The 18,824-nt window shown below is 48.3% G+C and overlaps 1 protein-coding gene across 3 annotated transcripts; it reads left to right on the plus strand.

The window, feature by feature from the left end:
• Window positions 1–3,526: 3,526 nt before the first annotated feature.
• DDX23 (DEAD-box helicase 23) lies at window positions 3,527–18,328 on the plus strand. 3 transcript variants are annotated; one of them, XM_072765400.1, is made up of 18 exons: window positions 3,608–3,703; window positions 5,251–5,367; window positions 8,305–8,513; window positions 9,300–9,410; window positions 10,340–10,433; window positions 10,739–10,804; window positions 11,319–11,457; window positions 11,729–11,862; window positions 11,993–12,105; window positions 12,358–12,501; window positions 12,606–12,831; window positions 13,126–13,271; window positions 14,172–14,349; window positions 15,025–15,267; window positions 15,687–15,838; window positions 16,055–16,163; window positions 16,894–17,068; window positions 17,419–18,328. In XM_072765400.1, exons 3-18 carry the CDS (start codon window positions 8,305–8,307, stop codon window positions 17,640–17,642), a joined length of 2,463 nt encoding a protein of 820 aa, XP_072621501.1. In that variant the 5' UTR covers window positions 3,608–3,703; window positions 5,251–5,367; the 3' UTR covers window positions 17,643–18,328. The 3 variants fall into 3 exon arrangements, with proteins under 3 accessions (XP_025856009.1, XP_072621501.1, XP_025856010.1); XM_026000224.2 differs by lacking the exon at window positions 5,251–5,367 and having other exon boundaries at window positions 3,527–3,703; XM_026000225.2 differs by lacking the exon at window positions 5,251–5,367 and having other exon boundaries at window positions 3,622–4,245.
• Window positions 18,329–18,824: the final 496 nt, after the last annotated feature.

Here is an 18,824-nt window from a genome sequence, read left to right on the forward strand (position 1 = left end):
GTTGGCTCTGTTTTCTTAGTTTCTTGCTCGATTTCCTTAGTCTGGTCTTTGATAATGAGGAAGAAGCTATCCTGGGGCCCTTTCTGTGGGTTGCAGAGTGGCTGCCTCCACTGTTTCCTCACATCTCTAACAAGGGTCTCCCTTTCCCCCCGACCTACTACATCCCCCAAATCCTACCCGAGTCCAATAAGCCAATGAAGAGCTCGTTAGCCCCAGGGCAGGGTTCTTCAACCTTGGAACTAATGACATTTTACACTAGATAATGCTTTGTTGCTGGGGCTATCTTGTGCATTGGAGGATGTTTAGGAACATTCTTGACCTCCACCTGCTAGATGACAGTAGCCTCCCACCTCCCTCCCTGTTCTCACAACCAAAATGTCTCCAGATATTGCTAAATGTCCTCAGGGGCAAAATCACTCTTAATTGAGAACCATTGCCCTAGATAGTCTAGAGGAGTGAGAGAGACAAGGTTTGGCGAAATCATCGGTAGAGGATCCAAGCCACTGAGATTCTAAACCCTGCAGAAGGTGGGATAGACTGAAGCCAAGGTTGGGGGGAGGTTCCTGGGGTTCTGGTTTCCTCTGACTTCAAGGAGAGGTAAGGTCTTTCACTTTCTTGATGCCCCTCCCCCCCTGCCAGTTCCATTGCCTGTTGATGGCAGCTCAGGGGCCTTAACATCCCTTCCTTTCAGTGACTTACAGCTCTTTTTTCCGAGTTTCATAGTGTGCTGGAAATAAAAAGTTACTTTGTATGTATTGAGCACTTACTGTGTGCTCAGCCCCTTGCTGAGAGCTTTCCCTACATTCTCATATTTAACCTTATAATAGCTAACATTGTTATATGTTTACTATGTATGGGTCAGGGGGCACTTAGGAGTTCTTTCTATATTACTTAATCCTGTGATAACCCTATGAGGTACTCTACCTCCTTTTACAGACAAGGAAACTGAGGTTCAGAGAAGTTAGTTAATGTGCGCAAGGCCACACAGTTAGAAAGTGATAGAACCTGGAGACAAATCCACCAGCCAGACTCCAGAATATGCACTTTTTTTTTTTTTTTGTATTGCTCTCCTATTCTGTGAGGCAAGAAATGTCATTATCCCTATTTTATAAATGAAGAAATAGAGAAGTCAGAGATGCTATATAACTTGCCCAAGATCATACTGCTAGTAAGTAATGGAGTCATAGTTCAACTGGGTCTGGTCTCAATGTTGTTAGCCATGTTGTAAAAGCTAAATAGGAGACTCTACCTACAGTCCTTACTAGAATATAGTTCCTCTGTCTCCATCTCCAAAGATGCATGTTTGTGAAAGAACTCGCAGGGTAGGACAAAGTGTATGAGTGTCCTTTAAGCACAACGTCTTACGTGTGTCGTGAGAAAGCTGTGCACAAAGAGTAAGGGTGTCTACCACTGTGAACTTGAACAAACTGCATCACCTTCCTGGGTCTCAATGGACTTATCTGTAAAGAAGAATTGTAGCCTGGAAATAGGGGGAAAGCATGGATGCCCAATTTAAATGAACCTATAGTTGAATTCTGGTTTCATCCTTTTAACTATATTACCATTGAAGGCATAATCAATAAAACGGTGATAATACCCACCTCATTTGAGTGTTATAAGAAATAAGTAAGTAGGGGATCCCTGGGTGGCTCAGCGGTTTGGTGCCTGCCTTCGGCCCAGGGCATGGTCCTGGAGTCCTGGGATGGAGTCCCACATTGGGTTCCCTGCATGGAGCCTGCTTCTCCCTCTGCTTCTCTCTCTCTCTCTCTCTCTCTCTCATGAATAAGTAAATAACAAGTAAATAAAATCTTTAAAAAAAAGGAAAGAAAGGAGTAAGTAGGGACGCCTGGGTGGCTCAGCGACTGAGCACCTGCCTTCAGTCCAGGGTGTGATCCTGGAGTCCTGGGATCGAGTCCCATGTCCGGCTCCTTGCATGGACGCTGCTTCTCTCTCCACCTATGTCTCTGCCTCTTTCTCTTTGTGTCTCTCATGAATGCATAAACATTATCTTTTAAAAAAGAAGCAAGTAATACAAGTTAAGTGTTCAGCACAGAGTTGGGCACTTGGATTCTCAGTAAATACCAGAGCGGCTGCTCTTCATGCGTACGCCTTTGGTCTGATCGTTGAAGTTCCATTCTGTGAGTGCAGAGCCCTCTAGTGTTCACTGCGTGAGTTACATCTCGTAGATCTCAGACCTCCTTCCCCTTCAGATCTTTCTAATAAAATAAAACATTTAGTTAAATCATAAAAGTATAGGAGATAGAAATTCTAATTGGAGCTATCTAGGGTAAATGTGGGCAAGTCGAAGGCTGTAGTGTTCTAAGAGCAGAAGCCCATCTCTCCTGGGGTTACTTTGGGCTATTGTGTGTGATGTTCAGGATTATTTGGGTCTATCCTCAGGCTCTGTTTGAAGAGAACTGAACATAAAATCAGAGAGAGAAGCCAGCCCTGGGTTTGGTATTGAAACCCAAAAGCTGCCAATGGGAAGATGATAAAGGAGAGGGTGTTTAGACATTTCCTGGTATCTACCTAAACCTTGCAAAGTTTAGGGTTTGTTTGTTTGTAAGATTTTATTTATTTATGACACACACACACACACACACAGAGAGACACACACACAGAGGCAGAGACACAGGCAGAGGGAGAAGCAGGCTCCATGCAGGGAGCCCCATGTGAGACTCCATCCTGGGCCTCCAGGATCACACCCTGGGCTGCAAGTAGCGCTAAACCGCTGAGCCACTGGGGCTGCCCCAGGTCTGGGGTTTTCTGGGGTCTGGGGTGGGGCTGGTGAATGATGAACCATAAGATCAAAGAGAAACCAAGTAAACATACAATTTGGGGGTAGAGAAGGCTCAGTGGATGACAAGGAGGTTGGGGGGGTGTGGGACTAGAAGGAAGAAAGAAGCAAAATTAGGAAGGTAGCCCAATACCTGGCCAGAATCCCAAGGGCAAGAAAATAAGGAAGCCAGGATCCTATTTGGAATGTTGAGAAAACAGGTGCCACAGCCCAGGTGATACCATCCTTGCAGGAAGAACTCCGTAATCCGCGTATGGGCTCATTTTGAGTTGGCACAGTAACTGGGGGTTGTTCCTGCGGGACCAACGTTGCTAAAACGTCCTCCTGAATCTGGGATAGTCCCATGCAATGCATTGTCCCGCCCTCATTGTGAAATACTAGGCTACTCCTGTAACCGAGCCTTTAGTTTGCCTACCTGTAAAATGGACTTAAATCTATCTCGGATTTTTTTTTTTTTTTTTTTTTTTTTGCAAAAGTCCTTTTCCACAAACGGCACAGTATGTGTTGTTATTGCAGTTGTTAGTCACAATTAAGCGCTCTCGCTATCTAAGGAAGCCCCTGAATTCCTTCGTCGGAAGCCCCAGGCCACGGCAGCCTAGGAGCACCGCGCGGCGAGAGCACCTTGGGCTTGGAAGCACACCCACAGGAAACGGAGTCCCGCAGGCTCAGATGTTTGGCGGACCACATTGCCCAGCAGACCCCTCGTCCGGGGGCCGGCGCTCGCGCGGTGCATTATGGTATTCGTAGTCCTCAGGCCTTCGATGTCGGCCCGCCGTCTCGCACCAGGAACTCGCCTTCCCAGCTTGCCGCGCGCGGCCGGGGATGCAGCTCGGCGACCAGGAAACGGGAAAGATGGCGGCTGCTCGGCGACGTTGAGGCCGCGTTGGGCGGTTCAGACTCAGAGTGGTGAGTCCCGAGCGTTGGAGGCGGTCCCCAGGAGCTTGCAGAGAGGGCGAGAGTGGGGGCACGGCGGTGGCCCCTGCCTCCGGGACGAGGCGGGGAAGGACGCTTCAGGGTAGAGGCGCGAGCCCGGAGAGCTCTGGCGGGCTGGAGCGAAGGGGCGCGGGCCCCGGGGCGGAGTATTGGCTCCTGGGGACACAGGCCAGGTCCCTGGACGATGTTACGGGCCAGACCTCTGCCCATGAGCGCGGCCCCTATGATACCCTCTATCCGAGCTTATCCTTCATGTTTCGAGTAGCCCTTGCTCCAGCCAGACCGGAACTTTGGCTTTTCTCCCAGAATCAGTCATGCTTTCCCGCCTCTGCGCTTCCGTATTATTTCTTTTGCTGGGAGTGACTTTTCCGCGCCCTCAATTACACATCTTCCAATTCTACCTGCACTGAAATGTTCAAGAGCCACTTCCTCCACAGATCTTTCCAAATCCCCTTTTGTAAATGAAAGGAAACTTCTTTGAATTCCTATAACACTTCATCTGAGCCTTCCTCTTGGTAAGTACCTGGTACCCTCTATTGTTCTGTAACCTTCCTTTGGACGGGATCTTCCGGATTTATTTCCTTTTGTAACTCAACAGGACACCCAGCACAGTGCCTTGCATATAGTAGATGCTTGTTAACTACCTAATTGGGTAAGAGAAAGAATCTGCCCCCCTTATCCTACAAGACCTGAGGAACCCCGCGACCGGGAGGTTTGCAAGGAAGGCTGCTGGGAAGGGATGACCCCGGCGGGCCTGCTTATCAGGCCCTTGTGAGAAGTGTAATCTATAATAAAAGTTGCCTATATTTACTGTTTCTTTTATTCTCACTTCTCATTCTCTTCTAAACTCACGGCACTCAGGCTTCTACTTTCTCCAGGCCATCAAAACAGCTCTCGTCAAGGTCACCAACAATCTTAATTTTTTCCAAATGCAGGGGTCACTCCTCTATCTCCTAGTCTTTTTCTGCTTGGAAAAGTTGATCACTCCCCCCCACCCCCCAACACACTTTTGGCTTCTGTGATGTCACACTTACTTTTTTTCTGCTTTCTTAACAGCTTTTGCTTCTTTTTTTTTTTTTTTTTTTTTAAGATTTTTAATTTATTTATTCATGAGATTGGGGGCGGGGGGGGTGGGTAGGGTAGAGACACAGGCAGAGGGAGAAGCAGGCTGCATGCAGGGAGCCCGATGTGGGACTCGATCCCAGGTCTCCAGGATCAGGCCTGGGCTGAAGGCGGCGCTAAACCGCTGAGCCACCAGGCTGCTCTGGTTCTTGCTTCTTTACAGTCTTTTTTTTCTGGTTCCTCCTTTGCCTGACCTCCAAATGTTACAGTGTTCCAGAGCTTAATCCTGGTTCTCTCCTGTTTCCTTCCTTTAACTGGACTGTCTATTCTGGTAATGTTATTTAGTGTTCCATGGCTTTGAGAAGTTATCTATATATCGATGACTCAAATTTTTGTCTCCAGGTTCTCCTGAGTTCTAGAATTGCATTTTCCAAATGAAACTTTTGATTTCCTCCTAGATCTGTTCCTTCTCCAGTTATTTCTGGTCGTTAATGACTCCGTGAACCATTAGTTTGGTCAAGCTGTAAATTTGGGACGTATTTCTGTGTCTCCTCTTTCCCTTTCTCCCTTCATCGGTAAGTCCTATTAGCTCTGTTTCCAAGTATTTCCTGAAGCTCTCTACTTCTTCCCGTCTCCGTTGCCACTTTCCTAGAACAAGCTACTGTCACCTCTTGCCTAGACTACTAAATGGCATTCTCAGTGGTTTTGTTTCTACTCTTGCCTCACTATTCTGTATTTTCTTGCCAGTCACCAAATTCTTTAAAAGTGTAAAATTAGATCACATCACTTCCTGTTGAACACCCTTTAAGGTTCCCATTGCTGTTAGATTGAGATTCGAGTTCCTTCCCCCTGGCCTAAAACACATTTCCATGATCTGACTCTGGACTGTCTCCCTAAACTCATGTTGAATCATCTTCCCCTTGGTTCACTGTCACTAAACCACACAATTCATGTTTTTAAGGCAAACATCTTGAGCTAGTTCTTGCCCCAGTGTCTTAATACTTGCTGTCTCTTCTACCCAACAAGATCTTTTCCCTAATCTTCACAGTTCTTTTCCATCATTCAAAATCTCAGCTTACACGTCATCTAAAAAATTCTTTCCTGAGCCCTCTCTCATTCCTACTTTGCCCCATCATATCCACCCTGTTTTGTTCTGCTTATTAGCTGTCATTACTATTTGAAATTCTCTGATTCTGCTTGTTATCTGCTTCATTGGAATTTAAGCGTTATGAGATTAGAGATTATTTACTGCCATATCTCCAGTACGTAAAACAGTTTCTGCTGCCTACCAGGTGCTCAGTGAATATTTGTTGGAAGAGTGAGTGATGTCCAGGATGCTTTATAGAGAAGAGACCTTTCTCCTGGATTGTTTTCTTAGGGTTCTAAGTAGAAGAGATATAAGTATAATTGCATGATGTACTGCTCTAGAACACTCAGTCGTTTCTCAGACAATTGTGAAACAAAATGGGTTGTCTTCACCTTTTGAAAGTACTACTTGTTCATTTTTCTCTTCTTTATACGTTATCCTTTCTTAAAGGTATATGGCAGGAAATTAAATGAGGGAGATTGTAAGCAAAAGCCTAGGGAGCTGATATTCCAACTGAACCGCTAGAAGATAAAATAAGTTCTGAGAAATGTATCCTGAAAAAAAAAAAAGAAAGAAAGAAATGTATCCTGAGTCTTAGGGATGGTGGTGATGGTGATGAAGTAGAGGGAGATTCAGACTTGGTGTCATTTTGGCTCCTGGCTGAAGTGGATTTTGTAGTCTGAAGGACAAGTGACAGTGGGACATGATGTTCAGTGTCCCCCCGGCAGGAGGGGAATGGAACAAATTCCTGCTGAAATCTTTCATGGGACGGGGTAATGGTCAAGGCTGTGAGAATCTGCGTAGACTGTCAGGATGTTTGTGACCTTTAGTTTTTGGTACCTTTTTTTCTTTCTATTCTGAAATAAAGATTCACAGTAAGTTGCAAAAAAAAAAAAAAAAAAAAAATGCATACCCTTCACAAAGTTTTCCTTTTGCGTAATGAGAAGTACATTTCTCATTAATCTGGGTGAAAGTAAGTTTGTATTTTCATTTAAATTTAGGTATTCTTTGAGGTGCTGATGATAACCCCAAATCTCAAAGCTAAACTCTTTTTTTTTCCTCTTTTGAGCTTTCTTTATGAGCTCAAGAGAACTTACCTCCCTTAGTCGTGTATGTGTTGACATCCCAGTGGGCTGGCAGACCGACTAGATTCCTAAAGCAAAGACTAGACTCTAAAAACAAAATGGGATGCTTCTAGAGGTAGCTGTTCATTCACTAGCATTTCTTTTAATGCTCTTGCCGTCTAATTATAAAAATAAGATATATTCATTGTATATTTATATTTATTTTTTATTTTTTTTTATTTTTATTTTTTTTATGATAGTCACAGAGAGAGAGGCAGAGACATAGGCAGAGGGAGAAGCAGGCTCCATGCACCGGAGCCCGACGTGGGATTCGATCCCCGGTCTCCAGGATCATGCCCTGGGCCAAAGGCAGGCGCTAAACCGCTGTGCCACCCAGGGATCCCGTATATTTATATTTAATTTTTATTTATTTTAAAGATTTTGGTTATTTACTTGACAGCACGAGAGATCACAAGCAGGAGGAGCAGCAGGAGTAGCGGCAGAGGTAGAAGCAGGCTCCCCTCTGAGCAGGGAGCCCAGTGGGGGCTCAAACCCAGGACCTGGGACAATGACCTGAGCCGAAAGCAGACACTTAATCAACTGAGCCCCAGTATACCTTTAAAAATGAATATATAGGGGGATGCCTGGGTGGTGCAGTCTGTTAAGCATCTGATTCTTGCTTTCAGTTCAGGTCCTGATATCAGAGTTGTGAGATCGAGCCTTACATCGGGCTCCCTGCTGAGCACAAAGTTTGCTGAAGTTTCTTCCTCTCCTTCTGCCTTTGCCCTTCCCCCCACGCTGGCATGTGCATACTCTCGCTCTTTCAAATAAATAAATCTTTAAGAAGAAAACCAGACATGAATATATTCAAAAAGGAATCACAGGACAGTGTAGTATAATGAATGAGTCTCTGAAGCCAGACCACCTAGCACTCTGTCACTTACCACCTGTGTGTCCTCAGGCAAGTTACTTTATATACCTGAGCTTCCATTTCCTCATCTATTAAGTAGGCATTCTAGTATATCTACCTCATAGGGTTGTTTTGAGATTAATCAGATTATATATAAACATTATATAGATCATACATGGGGCGTCTGGGTGGCTCAGTCAGTTAATCTATAGCCTTTGGCTCAGATCGTGATCCCAGGGTCCTGGGATCAAGCCCAATATGAGCTCCATATGAGCCCACATCAGGCTTCCTGCTCAGCGGGGAGTCTGCTTCTCCCTCTGCTCCTTCCCTCTGCTCATGCTCTCACTCTCTCTCTCTCTCAAATAAAATCTTAAAAAAAAAAAAAAGATTATACATACACAGTTTAGAATAGTACCTAGTACATAGTAAGTATTCCTCTTATCCATGACAGATGGCAGGAGAGCTGGCTGACAAAAAGGACCGGGATGCATCACCTTCCAAGGAGGAAAGGAAGCGATCTCGGACTCCTGAGAGAGAGCGAGATAGAGACCGGGACCGGAAGTCTTCCCCATCTAAAGACAGGAAGCGGCATCGTTCAAGGGATAGGCGTCGAGGAGGCAGCCGTTCTCGCTCCCGTTCCCGTTCCAAGTCTACGGAAAGGTAAAGTAACTTTGTATGTCTTATATGGGAAGGGAGAGTACATTTCAAACGTCTTCATTCTTGGTTCTTCTGATGCCTCCAGGATTAGGATGTTAGTTAGGATGTTTCATATTTCTCTACCTCTAGTGATCTAGTAGCTCTTAAAAGTTAAGAGGGAGGGGCTTCTGGTTGGCCCAGTGGTTGAGTGTCTGCCTTTGGTTTAGATCATGGGTGCTGCATTGGGCTTCTCGCAGGGAGCCCACTTCTCTCTCTACCTGTGTCTCTGCCTCTCTCTGGGTGTCTCTCATGAATAAATAAAATCTTTAAAAAAATGGTAAGAGGGGGATCCCTGGGTGGCGCAACGGTTTGGCGCCTGCCTTTGGCCCAGGGCGCGATCCCGGAGACCCGGGATCGAATCCCACATAGGGCTCCCGGTGCATGGAGCCTGCTTCTCCCTCTGCCTGTGTCTCTGCCTCTCTCTCTCTCTCTCTCTCTGTGACTATCATAAATAAATAAAAATTAAAAAAAAAAAATGGTAAGAGGAAACTTGTAAGATGAAGGTCCAGGTGGTCGAGGAAGATTGTTCCTCTCTTCACATGGGTGATGGCCTATCGTTACCATTAATGCTTAGCAGTACAACCCTGATCTAGAAGACTTTCTTCGAATTCCCTCATAGCTTCTCCTGGACACACCCCAATTTGTAAAATATTACTTTGTGTAGGAAAGAGCATGAGAACCTCTTTAGGGCTGCAGTGAAGCTGGATACTTTTAAAATAACACATGATTTCTTAAACTTGCTGTCTTTAGAGAGCGAAGGCATAAAGAACGAGAACGGGATAAGGAGCGTGATCGGAATAAGAAGGACCGAGACCGGGACAAGGATGGGCATAGACGGGACAAGGACCGTAAACGATCCAGGTACCTGAGGGAATGGGAGTAGGCTTTAGGAGAATGCTCCCATCTCTTCCTCTCTGCCTTGGAGCTGGCTCAGTGTCATAGGAAAGAAAGTTCTTAGTGACTCCTACCGGTAGTGATAACAGCTGGCTTTTTTAGAAGGCATGTATCCTTCAATGCTATAACCAGTTACTGAAGTCACAACTATTTGAGGGTCACCTTGTTCTTAAAGGTTAGAAATTAGTTGAAGAGGCTTACCAGCCTACGAAACATTCTCTTAGCTCCATTGGACCATTCATTCAGGTTTCTATACAAGATAGACAGCATATATTTGTTAGGATAGCATAATGCCCCAATACCTTGATCTGTTTCCCTTGGAAACTTTGTATGCAAAGTTTTTATTAGGCTCTGAGTGCGTAAGTTAGAATTCAGGGCAAAGGACACAATTCCCATAACAAATACAGGGGCTTGTTGAAGATCTCTTGTAGATTGGGCTTGTAGCAGTGTGGGGGAAGGATCTCTGGGACTGGTAGGAAGGGAGCATGGGGAGGGAACCTACAGAGTAGTATTGGGGAAGGGTGGATGGTTGGAGGGGACCTTGTAGACTAAATTTATTGTGTATTATAAAGTTGAGCAAGATTTTTTTTTTTCAATGTGTATGTGCTATCTGGAAGAGAGATTTTTGCCCTCAGTAGTGAAGACCCACTTGTGAGAAGAGATTAGTCTTGGAAAAGGAGATTCAGTAGAATGGGGCCAAGCAAGGCCATCATTAGATTTCAGAGCAGACAGAGTGACCATGCCTGCAAAGGGAGCTTCAGGGCATGATGGGTGGCCATGGGCCAGTCTTGTTGAGTCATGGAAAAACTTCATCCTCTTTGGGGCTCAGCCTGACCCTCTTCAAGGAGCGGGGGTAAGACAGTGATATGGACATCTCCTGTTCCTTTTCTTTAAAGTTTATCTCCTGGGCGAGGAAAAGATTTTAAATCTCGGAAAGACAGAGACTCTAAGAAGGATGAAGATGATGAACATGGCGATAAGAAGCCTAAGGTAATGGGCAGCCCTGGGTGGCGCAGCGGTTTAGCGCCGTCTTCGGCCCAGGGTGTGATCCTGGAGACCCAGGATCAAGTCCCACGTCGGGCTCGCTGTGTAGAGCCTGCTTCTCCTTCTGCCTGTGTCTCTGCTTCTCTCTCTCTCTCTCTCTCTCTCTCTCTGTCTCATGAATAAATAAAAAAAATCTTTTAAAAAAAGAAAATCCTAAGGTAAAGGAGAGGAAAGATTTCTCTCATCTTTCTCTTCAGTTTGTTCTCCATTACTGATCCTTTATGTACTGAAGTCCTGTGTTTCATCTTCAGGCTCAGCCGTTATCCCTGGAAGAACTTCTGGCCAAGAAAAAGGCTGAGGAAGAAGCTGAGGCAAAGGTGAGAATGTGGAGGTCTCTGTTAGTTGGCAGAGCTGCTAAAGCATCACAGACTGAGGCACATAAACAGTTCCGGAGGCTAGAAGCTGAGATCATGGTATCCGTAGGGTTGTTTCTTTGAGGCCTCTCTCCTTGGCTTGTGGGTGGGTGTCTTCTCTGCCCTCACATGATCTTCCCTCCGTGTGGGCGTGCCCCCAGTGTCTCTGTCCACTTAGGAGGACACCCGTCACATTGGTTTAGTGTCCACCCGAAGAGCCTCATTTTACCTTAAGCACTTCTAAAAGGTTCTGTCTCCAAATATAGTAATATTCTAAGGTCCTAGGGGTTAGGGTTTTGACATACAAATTTTGAAGGGGACAGTTCAGGCCATAGTGGGGCCCTAGACCTATGTGTGTTTTCCGTGACAGGTGTAATGCCTGAGCAGATATTGTTGGGCTCCCTGCCAATTCCGCAACAGTGGTGCGATTATACCCTGCTCCTGTGTCCTTTGTTTACAGTTCCAATCTATTTTGTAGCCCAAGTTCCTCTCCAAAGCAGAACGAGAGGCTGAAGCCCTAAAGCGACGGCAGCAGGAGGTGGAGGAGCGGCAGAGGATGCTCGAAGAAGAGCGGAAGAAAAGGAAACAATTCCAAGACTTGGGCAGGAAAATGTTGGGTTCGTTTTCCTCCCCGTGTAGCCCTTGGATGGGTTAGGAGAGGGTGGGAGGGGATTGTCACTCTTCAGAGCCAGAAATCAGTTTGCTCTGGAGTTTGGAAAAGGGAGGGATGTGGGAGTTGATGAGAAAAAGACCTTTGTGTCAGGTCTCCATTTCCCTTGTATTGTAAATCTCCCACTTCTCGTTTGGTGTCTGTTGTCTGGATCCTCTCCATGTCCTCTCTTTTCTTGCACTGAGCTCTTCCGCAGCTTTGCTTTCCTTGATCTGCAGAAGACCCTCAGGAACGGGAGCGTCGGGAACGCAGGGAGAGGATGGAGCGGGAAACCAATGGAAATGAGGATGAGGAAGGGCGGCAGAAGATCCGGGAGGAGAAGGATAAGAGCAAGGAACTGCATGCCATCAAGGTGCGGGCCTTGCTTCGGTATTCACTTCCCGCGCCACGCACACAGAAGTTTGGTCTCGTTATTTGGCCATTCTGCTCTCTGCATGTGAGGTCGGGGTGGGCCTCCAGCTTTGCCTTCTGTCCCTGGGCAGGAGCGTTACCTGGGCGGCATCAAGAAGCGGCGCCGAACGAGGCATCTCAATGACCGCAAGTTTGTCTTCGAGTGGGATGCATCCGAGGACACATCCATCGACTACAACCCCCTGTGAGTGGCTTTGGGGCCTGAGCGCTAAGTCTTTTACACTAGGCAGTTCCCAGAGAGAACTAACTGGTGACCACAGAAAGAGAAGTGAGATTCTGGGACGGGGACAATGGTAGGCACGTAGCTGGCCAGCTCTACAGGCGAGGGAAGACTGGCTGGAAAGGTGTTCGTATCGGCACCTGTCAGTAGTCCGCCCTTCCCTCCTGCTGCCCCAACAGCTTCTCTCTTTTTTTTCTTCCTCTGTCTCAATCTCAGATACAAAGAACGACACCAGGTGCAGTTGTTGGGGCGAGGCTTCATTGCAGGCATTGACCTGAAGCAGCAGAAACGAGAGCAGTCTCGTTTCTATGGAGACCTAATGGAGAAGAGGCGGACACTGGAAGAAAAGGAGCAGGAGGAGTGAGTGGGAGGGCTAGGGGCGGTTGGGCAGAGCCCAGAGCCTACAAAAAGGAGCTGGATCCCACTTGCTCCTGATCCCACTTGCTCCTCACGTCCTGCTCCAGGGCCAGACTCCGCAAGCTCCGTAAGAAGGAAGCAAAGCAGCGCTGGGATGATCGGCACTGGTCCCAGAAGAAGTTAGATGAGATGACGGACAGGGACTGGCGGATCTTCAGAGAGGACTACAGCATCACCACCAAAGGTGGCAAGATCCCCAATCCCATCCGGTCCTGGAAAGACTCTTCTCTGCCCCCGCACATCTTGGAGGTCATCGATAAGTGTGGCTATAAGGTAAAGAGAGGCAGACTGGCCCAGAAGATCTGACTTGTTCCTATATTCTAAGGGAATCATACTTACTTTGGGAACAGGAAGCTCTGTTCCTTTGTTCCTCTGTTTCGTACCTTCTCTGCCGGGGAGCACTAACGTGATGCTGTCACTTTCTGGTGGGAGTATTAGCCTTTGTTGACTGTGTTTCCTTGCTGTGAACTGGTGTCCTCCTGTGCTGGCACATGTGCCCACTCTGTCAGCAGTAGCTTGGGTAGCAGAACTCCATCTGTACCTATTACTCCCTCTGGGTCACTGCAGGAACCAACACCTATCCAGCGTCAGGCAATCCCCATTGGGCTACAGAATCGCGACATCATTGGTGTAGCTGAGACTGGCAGCGGCAAGACAGCGGCCTTCCTCATCCCACTGCTGGTCTGGATCACCACTCTCCCCAAAATCGACAGGTGAGGTCAGCTGGCACCAGCTGGAGTAGATTTGGCTAGGTGGGAAAGGTCACAGTGGCAAATAAGCATTTGGTTTTCTTTTCTTTTCTTTTCTTTTTTTCTTTTCTTTTCTTCTTTCTTTTCTTTTCTTTTCTTTTCTTTTCTTTTCTTTTCTTTTCTTTCTTTCTCTTTCTTTTCTTTCTTTCTTTTCTTTTCTTTCTTTCTTTCTTTCTTTTCTTTCTTTCTTTTCTTTCTTTTCTTTCTTTCTTTCTTTCTTTCTTTCTTTCTTTCTTTCTTTCTTTCCTTTCTTTCCTTTCTTTCCTTTCTTTCTTTTTTTAAATGAGTTTTATCTACCTCTGTATTTATTTATTTTAAGTAGGCTCCATGTCCAGCATGGAGCCCAGCATAGGGCTTGAACTCACAACTCTGAGATCAAGACCTGAGCTGAAATCAAGAGTTAGATGCTTAACCGAGTGAGCCACCCAGATGCCCCTATTTTTAAGTAATCTCTACACTCAGCGTGGGGCTTGAGCTCACAACTCCACAGTATGGAGTCACATGCTCTTCCAACTGAGCCAGCCTGGTGCCCCCATTTGTTTTGCTTTTTAAGTTATAATCAGAATCCCGGTTCTTTAGTCTGGGTCAGATATTAGGGAATAATTAGATCATGGTATCGGTCAGATATTAGGGAATAATTAGATCATGGTATCAAAGAAGTGTGTGATTTGGTTGGCAAGGACCACTCCCTGAAGAACATGGCTGTCCTGGAGTCTGTGACTTTTTAGTGAGATCTTTGCTTCCTTTTCCCACCACCTTCCCCATCTCCATAGCTACCCTTAAGAGTTGACTTTGTCTTGCTCCTGTTTGTGGTTGGATGAGAACCAAAGCTCATGGAACTATGGGATGCCCCATTTACCACAGGATCGAAGAGTCAGACCAGGGCCCTTACGCCATCATTCTGGCCCCCACTCGTGAGTTGGCTCAGCAGATTGAGGAAGAGACCATCAAGTTTGGGAAGCCACTGGGCATCCGCACTGTGGCCGTCATTGGCGGCATCTCCAGAGAAGACCAGGGCTTCAGGCTGCGCATGGGCTGTGAGGTTTGTTCACCTAGCCGGCAGCCAGCCTGCTGTGTGAGGGCTCTGACTTTGGGGGCTGTGTTTCTAGTTTCTGCCACGGATGGGCAGTGTAATGAAGAAAAGGACTGGCTTATATGTATGTGCTGTTACTTAGAACTTATGCACAGATAGGTAACGTGCACATTAATTCTACCAGCGACCGTATGAGAATAGGTAGGTTACCTCCATCGTACAGATGAGGCTGAGGCTCAGGTCACAGCTGGCGAGAAGAGCTGAGATCCATATCCAAAGCCTGCCAGATCATGCCTTCTCAGGGTGAGGGAAAGATAACTTTTTATAAGAATTCTGATGCAGGAATTGAGTCTTTGCAGACTTTTTGGTGTAATCCCTTTATGTAACCTTCTCTGTAGTTGCCCTTGGTTCCTCTTCTGTGTAAGAAAGTTCCTTCTGATTTTGCTCTTCTGTTTAACCTTCTGGACCTTACTCAGAAAACCTATTTATCCCTAAAAAAATCCAAGGTAACAACTAGGGATTTCATGCCAGTTCTTATGAACCTTTGCTGCCAATCCTAACTGGAGGTTGGGGTCCAAGTGCCTTAGCATTGGAGGACTGTTGCCCCAGGGGATGGATAGTTCACAGGAGGGAGGAGAAAGAGATACATGCTAGGGCTGCATGTGTTTCCACTGTGTCCTCCAGATTGTCATCGCTACCCCAGGACGTTTGATTGATGTGCTGGAGAACCGTTACCTTGTACTGAGCCGCTGTACCTATGTGGTTCTGGATGAGGCAGATAGGATGATTGACATGGGCTTTGAGCCAGATGTCCAGAAGATCCTGGAGCACATGCCTGTCAGTAACCAGAAGCCAGACACAGATGAGGCTGAGGACCCTGAGAAGATGTTGGCCAACTTTGAGTCGGGAAAACATAAGTACCGCCAAGTAAGGCTGCTTCCCTAGGCTGGGAAATGGGGGCGAGTTGCCAAAACTGCTCTGAGGCCCTTCTTGCCCTGGATGGGCCCAGAGTACATTTACCAGCATGTCAGTCCTCCGACAGTCCTAGCTGTGTAGCCATGGGCTGTGCCCTAGAAAATCATTCCAAGGCATTATGCTGCTCCTTACCATGGGTGCCAGCAGATGCTCTCAGCCCTTCCTGTCATCATAGGATGTAAAGGACCTTGGTGAACAGGTACTGAGGAAAGAAGGGGGAAGGCAGAGGACACTGTCTCCTACGGTGGGGTTGTCAAAGCCTATTCAATGGCTCGCTGTAGGTTCTTTAGCCCAGGCTACGCTGCCTGTGCTAATGGGGGATATGTGGTGGTGTCCACCGGGGCCCAGGGCTGAGCTTCCTGTTTTCATAGACCGTCATGTTCACGGCCACCATGCCCCCGGCGGTGGAGCGTCTGGCCCGGAGCTATCTTCGGCGACCGGCTGTGGTGTACATTGGCTCTGCGGGCAAGCCCCACGAACGTGTGGAACAGAAGGTCTTCCTCATGTCAGAGTCAGAAAAGAGGTACGGGGGCAGCTGAACCAGGAAAAATGTGACGGAGAAGGAGCTTTTTTCAGTACGGGGGATGGAGGGTAAATGTTCTGTCGTGTTGGAGAACGGCTGTTTTCTTGTTCGGGGTGCCATGGGCTTGAAGGTCCTGGAATTGGTGTTGGTGGATCCGGGTGGGCATCCCACTCAGAGGTACGCCTCTAATGTTTCTCCTCTTACTCTTCTCCCCAGGAAAAAGCTGCTGGCAATCTTGGAACAAGGCTTTGATCCACCCATTATCATTTTTGTCAACCAGAAGAAAGGCTGTGATGTTTTGGCTAAATCCCTGGAGAAGATGGGGGTGTGTCTGGCAGGGGAGAACCAAATCTGCTCTCTTTGGTGGGGCATTCTAAAGATAGAGGGGCCCTCGAAGCCTCTTCCTTTCAGTTCTGTCCCACTCTTTGACCTCTTTAATATTCAAGTCAGGGCCAGAGGGAAAAGGGCAGTTTGATGGGGATGAGGGATGGGGTCTGTTGCTGTGATTCCCTGTCTGGACCAGCAGTGCCAGTCAGAGCTGTCTTGGGTCTTCCTCCAACGGGGCTGAGCCAGGGACAGGTTTTGAGCCACACATCCTGAGGCTGTGGAATAGTGGATCAAAGTTCTTTGTGTTGATCTGAGTTTGGGAAAGGGCGTGGCATGGTCAGGAGGGAGATGTGGGTGATCGGTGTCCTTTACTCCTGCCGCTGGTGTCTGAAGGGAAGGGTGTGTCCTCTTAAGTGTCTTGGTCCCCGCTTGCCACCCTCAGCCTCATTCTCTCTTTGATGACTGCCCATCTCTCTGGCTCCACCTCCACCCACCCCACAAGCTGCTTTACCTTTGAACTGTCTGCTCCTGTTACCCCACACCCCGCCGTCCCCCGTCCCTTCCCCCAGCCTGCCTATCCTCTTGCTTTCCGTTGCCCTCATTCTCTCTCCTTCCTTCCCCTTCTACCCTTCTGCTCTGCAACCCTCCCTCTGTGTCTTTACTCCCTTAACTTCTGTGTCTTTCTGTGAGCCCTCTGCTCTTTCCTCACCTCCCCCTTCTTCCAACAGTACAACGCTTGCACGCTGCACGGTGGAAAAGGCCAGGAGCAGCGAGAGTTTGCACTGTCCAACCTCAAGGCCGGGGCCAAGGATATTTTGGTGGCTACGGACGTGGCAGGTCGTGGTATTGACATCCAAGATGTGTCTATGGTTGTCAACTATGATATGGCCAAAAACATTGAAGGTCAGTGCAGGGGAAGCAGCTTCCATCCGGGTAAAGGGAGGCTACTTGTCGGGTGCTCACTCCTCACAGCTCCGAGCCTGGGATTGCTTGTTCCAGTGAGACAAGCTCTGCTCTCTAGCTCTCATGGGTTTGTTGTCCCAGTACCTGGGACAGGTCTGTCCTGGAGGCGGGGGGGCTGCTCTCAGCCTGGGTGTGGTGGGACAAGTGCCGTCGGTGGTGGGGAGAGCACTGTGGGTGCTGCAGGGTCTGGTGGCACAAGTGCTATCAACCCCGGGGTGGTGTGGGGTGGGTGGGGGATGCCTTTAGAAGGGAGGCCTGGTAGCCTCAGTGGCATTCCTCCCCCTCCCCAGATTACATCCACCGCATTGGCCGCACGGGCCGAGCCGGCAAGAGTGGTGTGGCCATCACCTTCCTCACCAAAGAGGATTCTGCTGTGTTCTATGAGCTGAAGCAAGCCATCCTGGAGAGCCCAGTGTCCTCCTGCCCCCCAGAGCTAGCCAACCACCCAGATGCCCAGCACAAGCCAGGCACCATCCTCACCAAGAAGCGCCGGGAAGAAACTATCTTTGCTTGACACAGCACTCTTCCCATCAGTTTAAGGGCATGTGCTGAAGCCCGTTCTTCAGGACCCTCACATCTCTCTTTCCAGGTCCTCACTCTTTCGGGGCCTTAGGAAACAATCAGATACCTTGGCCCACACCCTCAGGTCTGAAGGCCTGAGCATGGGGCAGCAGAAAGAGAGGAAACTGCTGGAGGGGCAGGGAGAACAAAGCAGCACAGGTTCTGGCCCAGCTCTGCCCCTCCTGAGGGCCTTGGGATTACATTGGACCATCAGCTCTTGCCAGTCATGGGAGCCGCCAGGTGGCATTGCCTCACAGATTTGAACAAAAACCTGGCTGCCAGGCTGGTACGGACCTGACTGCAGAAGTGGAAGCAGTGTCGTTGCCCTCGGTGACCCCGGGGTGGGGGGGCGTCTGGCACCGTGAGCGTTAGGAACCTCGGACTATGTCATTTCGACAGCTCTTTGTCCTTTCGGATTATAAAAAAAACAAGTTGAGAGCCTTGTTTAGAGCTTGCACGGCCCCTGTGCCAGGGGGTGCTGTGCACTCTAGGCATCCCTCACCCAGGGAATTTTTTTAGTAGATGTGGGGACAGGGTGAGCTGGCTGTGCCCATCTTGAAGTCACTGAGTGAAATTTCTGTTTTTTATTCTCTGAGAAGATGAGTTTGTATGTTCTGCGAATAAACACATGAAGATGAAGGCCGTGTTGAATTCTGGCTACACTCCATCTCCCAGGTTCTCCCCGCTGCCACAGGAGATAGGAGGATGGCCCTTGCCTCGGCGGGTTGACTTGGGAGATGAAAGAAAACCAAGTCCAGAAAAGAGCCTAGGGCCTCAGTTGATGGTCTGAATCGATAGGAGGCCACTTGAGGGCAGATGGAAAAGCCACTGGCCACAGGATCAGAATGCACCCTCCCTGCCTGCCCTAGCCTCACCTAACTTGTAGCTCTGCCTGCCGGGGCACCCTCTCTTTGCACACGGGTGGGAATGGAGAGCAGCCGTGAAACCGGCACGTGAGGCAACGGTGGAGCCCGCTGGAGTGTGCCGGATGCCCAGACCTCGGTACCTTTGCTTGTGGCTCCCTGATGGCTCAGCCCACTGCTCACGGGAGGGGCAGAGCTGGGGACTGGGAGCTTTAAGGAGTGGTGAGCTGGGGCCCACTGAGCTCAGTTGTGGGGAGAAGGCCGCAGAGCCG

This window comes from Vulpes vulpes, chromosome 8 (genome assembly GCF_048418805.1).
Source record: "Vulpes vulpes isolate BD-2025 chromosome 8, VulVul3, whole genome shotgun sequence".
Taxonomy (NCBI): Eukaryota; Metazoa; Chordata; class Mammalia; order Carnivora; family Canidae; genus Vulpes; species Vulpes vulpes.

What these genes read in the sequence shown, in the direction of transcription:
- DDX23 (XM_026000224.2), top strand. Translation starts at nt 8,305, where the DNA reads ATGGCAGGAGAGCTGGCTGACAAAAAGGACCGGGATGCATCACCTTCC. An exon ending in AGGAAGAAGCTGAGGCAAAG is followed by an intron (nt 10,805 to 11,318) that starts GTGAGAATGTGG and finishes TCTATTTTGTAG; the next exon opens with CCCAAGTTCCTCTCCAAAGC. An exon ending in ACTCTCCCCAAAATCGACAG is followed by an intron (nt 13,272 to 14,171) that starts GTGAGGTCAGCT and finishes CATTTACCACAG; the next exon opens with GATCGAAGAGTCAGACCAGG.